At 37.9% G+C, this 14,008-nt stretch overlaps 1 protein-coding gene across 1 annotated transcript in view; it reads left to right on the forward strand.

Annotated features, from left to right (window-relative positions):
• Positions 1-14,008, forward strand: part of ANKRD44 (ankyrin repeat domain 44) — a 277,984-nt gene that overhangs the window by 139,053 nt on the left and 124,923 nt on the right. The window contains exon 3 of the mRNA XM_069468977.1: positions 7,562-7,640. Within this exon, the coding sequence (XP_069325078.1) occupies positions 7,562-7,640 (79 nt within the window). The remainder of the gene's footprint in view (positions 1-7,561; positions 7,641-14,008) is intronic.

Raw genomic sequence — 14,008 nt, forward strand, 5'->3', positions numbered from 1 at the left:
GAATTGGATCCACTTTTGAATCCTGGTTCAAAGGAGTAAGTTTTACTACTTACTAGCTTTGCGACTCTGAACAAGTTACTTGTCATCTCAAAGTTTCAGGCTTCTCAACAGCAAGATGGGGGTGGTCATAGTTACCTCACAGTATTGTTTTTAAGGATCAATTTTGAAAATATAAAATTTTTTATATAATTTTTGCTCAATATATATTATTTTATATTTTTAAAAATTTACACAATAAAACTATCCAGTGCCTAGTTATGTAAGGAAGATAAAATCAAAATGTCTTTGGCATTCTCATTGTTCTTGTTTTATCTTCATTTTAAATTCTTGTGAGTGATTCTTATTTAGTTTCAGGAGTTAGATACAGTTTTGAGAGTTGGACTTATAATTTGAACATTTTTAGATATAGAAAAATATACTAGTGTTTCTCATATATCCATGTTACGTTCAAATGGATAAATTAAAAAATACCAACAGAATGATGGTTAAGTATAATTGTGTGATGGTGGGAGCTTGTGGGGGCAGAGATTTGCTGTCACCTTTGAAGCGTGGAAGACTCCAGCCAAGGAAAACCCAGCTCCATGAGACAATGCATGCATAAAGGATGAATAAGGATTGTAAATCTAAATTTTTCTCCTCTGGTGACTTGGGGAAGACATTGATCCATCTCTGTTGTGTCTAAGTGAGGGCATAACTTGAATTTTCATTGAAAGTTGAATTAAACAATATAAAAAACTTCACATATCACAAGAAAAAGACTAATAACTGAATTTAACAATGGGTAAAGGTATGTATAGGTAGTTCACAGTTAAAGAAACCAGACCATACCATGCTGGGCACATTAGATTGATAAGGAAAACCCCCATCTATTACTTGGCACAGCAGCCCCCTGAGACCCCCACCCCTCACGGAAGACCCACATCAGCATAATACTAACCTAACACCTGGCCCATCAACTAATCTATTACCTGGCACATCAGCATAACACTAAACCTGTTACCTGGTGCATCAACTACCCTATTACCTGGTACATCAACATAATACTAACCTATTACCTGACACATCAACTAACCTATTACCTGGTGGGCATTAGCCACCTGAAACCCCACCCCTCCGACCACCACAACTTAATAAAAGTGGGAAAAATCAGGTAAATGGAGCTCAGAATTTGGTGGCGAGACCCCTCTGAGCCCGTCGGTGAATAAACTTTGAATCTCTGACTCTCCACGTGCCTCTTGGTTTGTCCTCAGGACCACCCACTGTAACAATAACACTTGCTGTAACAATATTGGCAAAGAGTAGTAAGGCCGATTAGCATCAAATACTGGCAAGAATGTTGGTTAAATGAACTAATATGTGTCTGGTAGAATTGTAAATTGGTAAAACTATTTTTGAAAGTTATTTGGCAAAATGTAATACAATTGAATGTGTGTAAACCCTAAGATCGACACTTCCTGTTCTTGGTATCTGCGCTAGAGAAATTCTCACACATATGCACAGAAAGACATTTGCAAAGATACACACTGCAGCTCCATTTGTAGTAGTGAAGAATTGAAAACAACCTAATTTCTCTCTCTCTCTCTCTCTCCTCTCTCTCTGTCTTTATTTTCTGAACCACGGCACTTTATCCCTAAAGGTATTTTTTTTAACTGGAATTCTAAAGCAGATATAGGAAAATGTTAACATGTTTTATTTGGGGCACAAATAGTGCTGTTACTTTCTGTACTTCTCTGTATTTATGAGATGTTAAAAATTGAAAGTAAATGTGGACATTTTTAAAAGAAGCATGACATTTGTTTGTACTCATTTTCTTTCCTTGCTTCTTTACAACCTTCTTTTATAATTCCTCACCTTAAGACCAAGCATCCTTTCCGTTTTGTGTCTTGTTTGATTTAAATCTATGTCTTTGGCTCCTTTCCTCACGTATCTCCAAGGTACCTATTTTGTATTCAGAGTTTCTTTAGACATCTCCTTGCCTCTAGTGACCTTTGTTCAATATCACATTAAACTTGTTGGGCCTAAGTTGTTGGTTATTTCCCAGCTTTTTTGATCTTAGTTGGAGTTTGAAATGACAACTGGAACTTCTGTATTTCATGGGCTTGTTTTCTTAATATTGCTCCACCTGCCTGTCTTGGTATGTAAGACATTCATACATAGGGAGGAATGTTTGTTTTAGTGTATGGCAGATACTTAGAATGCAGATTAGATCATGCACTTATAGTTGTGAATTTCCAAAGCATGTAGCCAACAATTCTTAATCTTGAAAACAGAGACTTGGGGTGCTCCCTTAGTCTGCCTGTCTATACAGTATTTTTAGCTGCTGGAATGGCCTCTCTGCTCATGTCAAACTCACTTTGCATGTACATATTTCAAGTTCCCTATTTTCTTTCATCTGCTTCTTCTTTGGTAAACAGACGACTCAGAAACTTCCTCTGCCTGATCTCTGTGTGACATACTGCAAATTTAGCTCAGATCCCTGCTGGCTGTGTGTGTCTTTGGCTATTCATAGAAGGGGAGGGTTTACTTTCCTTCCTTCTGGAGAAACTCCGGTCTTCTCACTTCTCATGGGCCTGAATCTGTTTTTAAAGAGCTATTTGGAATTAGAGTTGCTGGGTGATGAAAGAAGACCTTTGTTTTTGTGATACTTGGACAATCTTTAAAAACTATGCTGATGAACCACTTCTGGTGTGTGTTAATCTTACTATGCTTATTTTTGGAGTATTTTCCTCTCTTGTGTTCATGATGTTATAAAGACCTATGTAACTATTCAATTGTTAGTCATCACAGAGTCCACTTGGGCAGAAGACGGAAATGAATGCAAACAACACAGAGCGCTTAGCCCATCCTCTGTGGCTTAATGCTCCTCTGGTCTTGCCCTGATTCGGGATTCTAATTTTGATCCAGAAACTATCCCAAAAACTAACCCAGAAACTATCCCAAAATCAGCCTGTAAGATAAAGGACAGGCTTTGAGACTGACCTGAAGTCTGGCCAAGGGCTTCCAACGTTCCCAAATAAGCTGGAGCCAGTAGGGCATCTAGGGTGTCCTGGGCAATATGTATTAAATATTTATTTCTCAATTCAGAAGAGATTTTTTTCTTGTCACTTTAGACTTCCTGCCCTGACCAGTTCAGAATTGGATGGGTTTGGGGAAAGTATTCACTAAGACATTTATCTTAGTGATGATTTATCTCATTGCATTTGGTAATTTTCATAAATCATTTAACATTATAAATACCACTATTTACCACTTCCCTGTTGCTTTTATTCTAATGTCCTAAATTTGGAAACTGGTAACTGGATTATAAGTTTCTTTAGGGTGAGAGGACTGACTCTTTTAAATTTTGTATCTCCCTAATATCTACCACAATGTCTGGCATATAATAGATTCTAAATAAATGTATATGTCTAGAAAATATGGCTGAATAGACAGTTGTACAACATATTCCGAAGTCACTGTACTTATTTCTCCTTTCTCCTGTTCTTCCTTTTTTACTGTTCCAGTTTTCATCCCTCTTAGGCCAACGTTTTGGATGATTTGTAGCATCATATTTTGGTACTGCTTCCCATAATACTTCCTTCATATCTCTTCCCCCAAATTTTGTTTGTTTTTTAAAAATAGTGGTTTTCTTTCCCGCTTAGGCTTTGTCCCTCATGTCTTAAGTTATTTTAAACATTATGTCTGATCTCCATCTGATTCTTCTGTTATCTTAAGTTCTCGCCGGTGGTTGTGTCTGCTGACTCTAGCTTATGGCGAATTGTTTCCACATGGGTGTTGTGGCTCAGGCTTGTGAGTTCATTTTCAGTGGAGATTTAATCTGTGGGTGTCCCAGCTTGGTTGGATTGAGGGCACATATCTCCAGAAAGGTTTTGTTTCTACTTCTAGGCACCCAAGAGGAATCATTGCTCTACAACTAATTTTTATGCCTATTTTCAACTTGAAAGTTCCTGGCCTCTACGGGTATTAGAAATTCAAAACCCTAAGCCACAAGAGGGCAGACTCTAGGGACACAAATGCTCAGTGGAGACAGTTTCATTCCCCCACCATGAGCCCAGGACAAGGCGTCTGTTTGCCATCTGCCTATGTGAGTGTTTGGCTTTTTCCCAAGCCCACCATTTCACTTTAGGAGTCTTTCTTCAAGACCACTTCCAGGGTCTTTCTTTGTATGAAGGTCTCAGTCCCAGTTCTCTATCTCACCTCCTGTCCCCTAGCAAGTGCTCAGTCCCAAGCCCCTGGTGTATTGATTTCTACGGTATAAGTGCATGTGCTTCCAGCTTTGGTTCTCTGTTTGCTCTCCATTTCTGGCCCCTTTCTATTTAATTTCTTGTAAACTCATTTAAAAGGATGTTTACTGTATGTTGTCACATTTTCTCCCAGGATTTCTTAGGGATTATAGTGGGAAGGTTCTTGGACTATCAAGGCAACTTCTAAGATGATGTTCTTGTTTCCATTTTTATAAAGAAAAAAGTTTCAGGTTGGGAACTGGGACACCTAATTCTTTGACATCAATTTGCCGTGTTAGGCAAGTCATACAAGCTGCCGAGGGCTCAGATTCCTTATCTTTTAAATGGTGATGACAAGAATTAAGAACACAGTTGTAAAGGTGTGTTTCCCCTGATATGGATGCTATGAGATCAAGCAGTAAAATAGATAAGAAGGTATTTTGAAAAAAATAAATATATAAGTAGAAGCACTCCATACTTACCAGGTAGATTTGTTTCTTCTTCTAGAGACCCTAAGGATGTCATTGGCTTTGAACTCATTTTTACTGATATTCTTACTAGGGTTTTCTCTCCTCTAGAGCCTTCCCCCTTCTTCTTCTACCATTGCATCTCCTACTCTGTTAGTTTACCTTATGGCAAAGTACAGTGCCCTTGTACTTAGACAGAGTGGATGTACTGCAACCTCTGGGCTGATTTTACCAAATTGAGCATGGTGATTACTGTGGCTCCATCCTTTACCCCTTAACTCACTCCTTAACTTAACTTGTTATATGGTTCTGCCGCTTTGGAGAACTAAAGGACTGCTGCCCGAATACAGGTCTTCTCTTCAGTGACCTGTCTGTTTCATGTCATTGAAGGAGAGTATCAATTGGCACAATTATCCTGGAAGCTACCAGGACATATTAATAGGAACACTGGGATTTATAATCAAGAAGTTTTACAATATGATCTGATAGAACACACCCTTTTTATGTTATAGAAACTTTGGATTGAACAAGTTGTGTCGTAAAAGGGGCCACAGAATCAGCAAAATTAGCCATGTAATAACAGGCCAACCAGAGTTGCAAGGCAGGGAGGGATGTTGGAGTTTTCTTGATTTTTTATTTGAGGCCAAGGTCTTAAACAGAGCATGGACTTTTGCTTCAGGTCAAATGAAGTCATAATTCAGGCTGGAATAGTCCCTGTTTAAATCACTTAGGCAAGGTTTAATTTATTGAACTAAATCCTGGAACTAATTCAATCCCCAGAAGAACATATAATTACATAACTTTCATCTAAAATCCCAAGAGAAATTTTTAAGTAGATATAGTGAGAATTCAAAGGGAATATGAAGCTAAAATAGAAAATGCTTGTAGGGATATCAGTAGAAGAAATAGAAAACATTTGTGAAAATCTTAGTCTTTTGTATAGTTCACTGCACGAATCAATACACTTGATTCTTAAATAAGCAAACATGTTTTCAAATATTGAATATTTTTTTTTTTCAAATATCGAATCTTTATTTTCAAAGATAGGGTGATGTAGCTATAATAGGGTTGATCATGATCTTATAACTTACTGAATTTTCCAATACATATCATTAGTTTTTAGTTGCATGACTTCTATTAAATATTTCCACTCATCCATATTAATTGCCTGCAGCCATACACAGACAACATAAGTTTCCAGCTAGCTCTAACTCCTCTTTTTATCCACTTAATGTTAGTTCATCCCTTCATAAAACCTATTCACCAGACCTTCTAACAAAAAGACTGGTTTGAAGCTTAATTCTTGTCATGTCTCCTGCCTGCCATCTGTTTTAGATATTGAGTCATGAAATGCCTAAAAGCAATAGTGTGAACGAGTGAGAGGAAGAGGCAGAGGGCCTGGACCATCAGAAAATAGAATAACATCCTCGGGCTAGTCAAGCGTTGTTAGGTTGATTGTATAATCAAGATGACAGGAATGATGATTAAAATCAACAGCAAATCCAAAAATCTCAAAACTAACATGCATGCTAGTTTTAGGAGAAACCTTAAAGACGTAGCATGTAGGCTTCAGTCCTCATTGCTATGAAGTAGTGGGTGAGAGTTTGTGGAAGAGACCACACACGTAAACTAGTTCAGTTCAGCCAATTATGCTGAGCACCTAGTCTGTTGCTACTATGGGGAAAGGGGAAAGAGTTGTTTTTTACTCAAGGGAGTTTTCAGTCTTGGAAGGAAGATAGCATACAGTGACAGCCGGTGACAGTAGCGGCTATGCATGGAGCACGGCTGTGTGCACTTGCCTCCTGCTTTCCTAGGGCTTTATTTGTTTACATTATCTGGGTTCCTCTTATCAGTCCTCTAAGGTAGATAGTATTATCTCCAATTTATAGATTAGGAAGCAATATTTTTTGCTTTGCATATTACCAGGCTGCCTCTCAGCACCGCGTGTTAAATGCCTTGCCAAGGACACAGACGAGTCTGACAGGAGAAGGTCCTATCGTGGCTCTGCTATCTATCTGGGGCCTTGGGGAAATTTCTTAATTTATTTGAGCCACAGTCTTCTATTCTCATCTATAAAACAAAGATGGTAATATCTACCTCAGCTCTCGGCTTAAATGTCAACATCCTCAGAAAGTCCTTACCTGACCACTCTTACTCTCATCTCCCCGATCTCTTAATCTCATACCCTGTTTTAATTTTGTCATAGCCTGTATCGTCATCTGAAGTGACTCGTGTGCCATTTATTTACCTGACTATTGTCAGCCTCCCACCTGATTGTAAGTTTCATGAGGGTGGGGACCCGGCCTGTTGCAGTCTCAGAACTAGGTTCCTGGCACGGAGTAGGCACTCAATGAGTATTACATGAGTGAGCAGTAGTCTAGGTGGTGGCTAATGAGGATAGAAAAGAGAAGATGACTGTACTTATGTTTAATGTCCTCGTGAACCATTCTACTGTGTTCCTTTAGAAGGAAAATAAATCATTGAAAGCTTTGATCTCTGTTGCTAAGGCAGGTTAGCGGGGTTTGAACATGTTTTATTTTTTTTTACCATACTGAAGGTTTAAAATATTGTAAGTTGAAATTCATCATCCAATGCATGATAGTCCATCTTTGACCTGAGCTGGGCTTGAGTAAAAGGAGCAGGTAGGCAAATGCCATGCACAGACAGAACATGGAATCCTATGTAAGTGTGACTGTAGGATATGCTGAGAGAAAATGTATAACCGGAACTCACCTGAATAGGTGTTTGGCCTTCACGCTCTTCCACAAGCATCAGCCTCAGAGTAAGTGACACATCTTACTATGTATGTCTACAAAAGGCACTTCCAGCCGCCACTGACCTGTTGTGTATCTTTGACATTGTTTGTTTTAGGATTCTGAGAAACGAACTCCCCTTCATGTGGCCGCGTTTCTGGGAGATGCAGAGATCATTGAACTCCTGATTCTGTCAGGTAAATAACCGCTGTACTCAAAAGGCAACTGCAAATAAAGTTTAAATGACCAATTTACTAGGTTGACTATTATAATAAGCCCAAACAAAATTCCTTACGATGCTAATGGAAATTTACTTGATGAGCGATATTATCCATACATGAAGGGTGATACAAGAAGTTGTTCTTATTGAAAAGTGACTTCTCCAGTAAAATTTTTATATTGCTTTGAAAGTCTGATTCTTGGATGTCTAGTCAGGCCCACCATTGTGGACAAATTCAGTACATTTGGATATCTTTTGATTTTTTTTTTAATTATAGAAAAATAAAAGGAAAGAAAACGAGCTTAAAATCTACATGAACACACCCCCCCACACATTATATATAGTGTATGTGTATACACACTTTATAGATATACACATATATACTATATATACACTATATATACATACACTACATATATGCTATGTAAATGCACATTTAGTTTATATACTCAGTGAGTATATTTATATATATTTAAATTGGACTGCAGAATAATACTGTGTTTTGCTTATGGATACATGACTATGAATATGTAATAAAAATATAAAAACATGGACAGTAAGGAACCACATCAATTCCTGACCTCTGAGTAGGTAGGTTGAGTGAGAAATGTCTTCATGGAAGGGCATAAAAGGAACTACTATAACTCTCTAAAATATTTTATGTTTAAAAAATTGGAAGGTAATATGGCAAACATGTTAACTCCGGTTGTGTGTGCACTGGTGTTTGTGATATTACTCTCTTTATTTTTCTATGTATTTCAAGTATTTCATCAGGTTTAAAAATGCCAGTGCTTTCGTTTTTGGAAACCTGTGTGCTCAGTACCTCTCACTGAACAGGTTTCCAAAACCATTATGTGCGTTTTCCCTTGAGTGTTTGCTAGACAAATGCTGGAATGAATCTGAGCATGCGCAGTGTCTCATTGTAGCTTGTCTGCAGACAGGCTGTCTTTCTTCCTCCTCCTTTTTGTTATGGGAGATTAAAATCTAGAGGAAATGCCTCTATCCACTGACTAGGCAAAAGGCTTATAATAAGGTTTTGCCTTTGTTTGCATAGTGAAGGGAAACTGTAGAATTCCAAAATAAGCTATGCAAAGGTAGGAGCTAATACATGTATTCAAGCAGATGTGGAGAACATGATGGAAAAGAAACAAGAATTGTGCTGTGATACACAAGGAAGATTCACATTGCCCTTATTTTTGTTGTGTTCATGTTCTTGAGGTGGGTTTCCCCAGGAAACAAGTATTCTGTGCCTCAAAACACGTGTGCCCTGTGCTCCTGACAGGAGCTAACACGTGGAGCTTAGGTTAGATTTCATGTGGCATTCCTTGTACTCTTGAGAACAAGCCTTTCTTCCTTCCGACAAATCTAAAGATGTTCCAGGCTGTCTTCCAAGCAAGCATGTATTGTTTGGTGTTGGCACAGACTATGGCTAAGAGCCAGCACACACCTGGCCGGTTGCCCTAGCAGTTGAAATTTGGCCCATGGAAGATTGTAGGCAGAATCACTGGAGGTGTAACATAAAGAATTTTGTATTATCAGAATCCAGGTAAAGCAAAACAAACAAACAAACAAATAAATATTTTTTCTTTTTCTTTCTTTTTTTTTATTTCAGCATATTATGGGGGTACAAATGTTTAGGTTCCATATATTGCCTTTGCCCCACCCGAGTCAGAGCTTCAAGTGTGTCCATCTCCCAGACGGTGTGCACTGCGCCCATTATGTGTGTATATACCCATCCCCTCCTCCACCCTCCCATCTGCCCGACACCCGATGAATGTTATTACTATATATGCACTTAAGTGTTGATCAGGTAATACCAATTTGATGGTGAGTACATGTGGTGCTTGTTTTTCCATTCATGGGGTACTTCACTTAGTAGAATGGCTTCCAGCTCTATCCAGGATAATACAAGAGGTGCTATATCACCATCGTTAAAATTTTGTGGTATGACACCTAATGGTCCCAACCAGCTATACCCACTACTTAAACATTCTCGTAAGAGACCTCTCAGAGTCTCAGAGGAGTGTTTGTTTCACGAATGTGCAAATTCAAAACTTTATCTTTGATTCCAACTTTATGGTGTTCTCATTTTTTCTACATCTGAAAGTGAAGGTTTTTATTCTGCACCATGAAGTTGACCCATTTTTTTTTTTCAGGCATCTGGGGCCAGTGATAGTTTGAGAAACTTGGTTTCTTATCACCTTCACGTGGGCATAGAATCCACCAGCCTATCTTTAACTTTGGCTGAGTGAGTAGAGCTGGGAGAAGCTATTGCATATATCTTGAGCTATACACCTGTTTGGTCTTGGAATTACTGAGATATTAATCTCTTTAGTGTAATTTTGGTTCAACTTGTGATGGAATTTTTCCTCCTCTGTCTCATCAAATTAGGAAGACTTAAGGCATGGGAGAGCATTGGGAATGTTTGTTTTTTTTTCAATTGTGGAAGCAGAAGCAAACTCTTGTAATTCACATAGCTTTTATTTTCCTCGAAAGATCCTTTATTCAATTCATATATTATTTGCCTAAAATTGCAAGAACACGATGATTTCATCTCTGAGCATGCATCTGGCAGCTGACCCTTTAGCGAATCCAACCAAACTGTTTTCCAATTTAATAATGAATGAGGTGCTAACGATTCCCATGTTGGACAAATAATTTGGCCTTGCCCGAACAATGCATTACAGCTGTATTCTCCATTGTTGTATTAACTTACAGAGTATGGTGTAACCCAAGCCCGCTAAATTCCTACTGACATCTCCTGTTAGCCAGGTGGTTGGAAACCTGAATGCCTCTGAGCAGACAGGGAGGACAAGGTCTTGGGGAAGAATTCGGGCCTTGCAAATTTTATCTTCTTATAACTGCCAGTTCAGATTCTGGCGTTGTTTCCCTCCTGACTCTAGCTTCTGTTTGGGAACTGGCTGAGTCAGGATTAAGGCAAAGAGAAGGTCAGAGACGTCAGTGAGAATTAATCAGTGCCTAAGAGTTAAGAGATTAGGCTTGAGATACACAAAGCAGAACACATAGAAAATTGACCACAGTAGAAATACCCTATAGAGAACACTCTTGAGGATGAGCAAGGATTACAGGGTTATGGGTTGATGGAAGAAAACTGGAAGTACTCACTTTCTAATATGGAGTGTTTGTGAGGTATAACTGCTAAGTAAAATTTATTAAAGTTTATGCCACCAAACAAGTGGTAGTCTTACAAAATTATTTATGATGTTTCAAAATGTGCTCACCACTCTCAATGCAAATTATCTCCAGAGCTGGTGGCATATCATTCTTTTGATTCCCTTTTGCATAGCAACTATTCATCCTTTGAGGATGGATTTGATATTTTCTATCTGGTGAAATAGGGGTGATTAAGCAAGGCAATGCTGATTTCGGCTCACGAATTATAAAGTAATGAGCCATTTTCCGGTGGGTGTGTAAACTGGCCCTAAAGGCAATTCCAAGGGGAGTTTTTAAACTGTTTTGAGCAATTGCCACGTCCATGGAATTATCATACACTCTTCCAAGGTAATTGCTTTGAAGAACAGTGCTCCTGTGTAATAAGATTTAGTTTAAAAAAATTCAGTAGCAAGCTGATCTCATTGTAGTATAATCATATTTCATATGATCTTTCTTTTGTGCTTATTTCAACAATTAAAAGCCAGACTTTGGATAAACCAGCCTTAAGAATTGATTATTTTTTTTGGACTGTAAGATTTTTCAGTCTCATTGTTTACCTTTTTATCATAGCACTTCTTTTTTTCCTTTGTTCTGCTTCTTCCTGTTTGACAAGGCTTAGGGAACAGAAATATTGCCTCTGGAAAAGATGCTCAGAGCTCCCTTTACTCCTGATCTCTATGAAAATAAAATGAATAGGTAATAGGGATAAGGATGAAGAATATCCTTCATTTGTAATCAGAGTTTGGACCTGATAATCTGTGGTTGGGCCTTTGTTTCTGAAGAATCAGTAGGGCCTAGGCAAGGGCTTATTTTCATGTTTAAATTTTAAAATGTCCTTGGGTAAAAAAGCATTTGGCTTTAAATCATTAGACATGCATACTGTGTCCTTGGGTGCACAATGGTGCCTGACAGTCAGGTAAATAACGTGAGGCTTCCTTTAGAAAAATCAGCTATAAATATTCAATTCAGAGCCAGAACCATCTGACATCTCCCTCTGACATGTAAACAAGACTCTCAAAAGTGTTCAGAGGAAGATGATGAGGAAGCCAGCAGCAGGAGATGACACTGATGAAATGCTTCTTGGGTCTCCATTCAGATAACTCTGCTTTTGTCATGATAACTTTTGTTATAGGAGAGAGGAGGTTTTCCTGGCAGCTTCCTATTCCGCCTCCCTGAGAAGGACTGGAGGAATGGAGGATTTAACAGTAACTGAAAGGAGCCATTTCCTAGATTTCTAATTATCTTTAAATTTTTCCAGTGACTGTGAAGCTACACATAAACTATGCTGATGTAGTTACATGCCAGGTGTGTGTTGCTCTGTGATGCCCAGCACACGTTGGGGGGATTTTTCTCCTTGAAAGAGTTTTCATATTGAAAGCCACATTTGGATCTATATAAAACTAAAAATCTTCAGAATATAGTATATAAATAATAATAGTAATAATAATACTACAAGTGTATAAATATAAATAAGAAAAAAGCAACAGTAGAAAAATGGGGGAAATAGAGTATGAACAAGTAATTCTCAAAAAATGAATTACAAATGGCCAGTAAACAAACATATTAGAAGATGCCCAACTTCATTATTAACCTGGAAAATACGAAAATGAGTTGCTGGTTTTTTTCCAATCAGATTTGCAATATTTATTGATTTATTTTTAAAATAGCTTTATTGAGGTATAATTGATATACAGTAAACTGCACATATTTAATATATACAATTCGATGAATTTGGACATGTATGTACACCTGTGAAACGTCTCTGTCACCTCCTGAAGTTTCCTTATGTCCCTTTGTTTTTTGTTATTTTAGGTTTGTGTGTGTGGTAAGACTACTTAACATGAAGTCCACCCTCTTAACAGATTTTTCAGTGCATAATACAGTATTACTGACTCAGATTTTCAATATTTAAAATGTCTGATAATATAGCAAGTGTTGATGGGGATGTGGGAAGACTAAGCAATCTTATACCCTGTGAGTGTGTAAATTGGCACACTTTGGACAGTGGAGAGTACCTATTGAAACCAAAAGTGTGCATTACCTATGACACATAAGTCCATTTTAAATTTTCTATTCCAGACAAATATTTGCATAAGAAGTCATTTTATGGTTGTTTGTTATCTGAACATTGTTTGAATAGTGAAATATTGGAAATAACTGAAATACCCATCAATAGAAGGAACATCTAAAAAATATGGTATATTTATGTTGGAATACATGTAACAATTAAAAGGAATGAACTCATTCTATAAGTAACAACATGGAGAGACATAAAAGGTATATTTTTGGCCAGGCGCGGTGGCTCATGCCTATAATCCCAGCACTTTGGGAGACCAACGTGGGAGGATAGCTTAAAGTCAGGAGTTTGAGTCTAGTCTGAGCAAGAGGGAGACCCTGTCTTTACAAAAAATCAAAAAAGTAGCTGAGTATGGTGACGCACGCCTCTAGTCTCAGCTGCTTGGGAGGCTGAGGCAGAAGGATCACTTCAGCCCAGGAGTTTGAGGCTGCAGTGAGCTATGATGATGCCACAGCATTCTATCCCAGGCAACAGGGTGAGACCCTGTCTCCATAAAAATAAAAAAAAAAAGTATATTGTTGAGTGGAACAAGGAAATTCAGAATGTTAGTACAATGTAATACAATTTATGGAAAAACATACTTATTATATATTTTAAAAATTATTGTGTAATTTTTAAATATACAAAAAAGAATATTATACTGACCACCCCCCTTAATTCTCTAGATTTTCTATGGATACATATATTTGCACATGAAGACACGAAAGCGACTAGAAGCTTACATACCAAACTTAGAGTAGCGATTAACTTCATAGAGTGGGGAAGTCCAGCATTGGGGGAGATACTCAAGCAGACATTAGCTACATCTGTTAATGATCCATTTTTTAAAAGAAGAATACGTTCATGTATTACTTGTATGATCAAAACATGAAGTAAAAAGAGGTTTGTTGCTGTTCATTTATTTAGACAGGCACATTTTGGTAGCTTCGATCCATATCAGTGTAGTTGAAAAGTTATTGCCGGATATCACTTTCAACCAGAAAGCATCTTTCAAATAGCAACTATTAATTTAGGTCTGCCCTGTGCTTAACCTATGCCAATGACACATGCTTCCCAGCGTCTAGTCCTTAATCCCTGACTGTGCTCCAGTAATG

Source organism: Eulemur rufifrons, chromosome 1 (assembly GCF_041146395.1).
Source record: "Eulemur rufifrons isolate Redbay chromosome 1, OSU_ERuf_1, whole genome shotgun sequence".
Classification (NCBI taxonomy): Eukaryota; Metazoa; Chordata; class Mammalia; order Primates; family Lemuridae; genus Eulemur; species Eulemur rufifrons.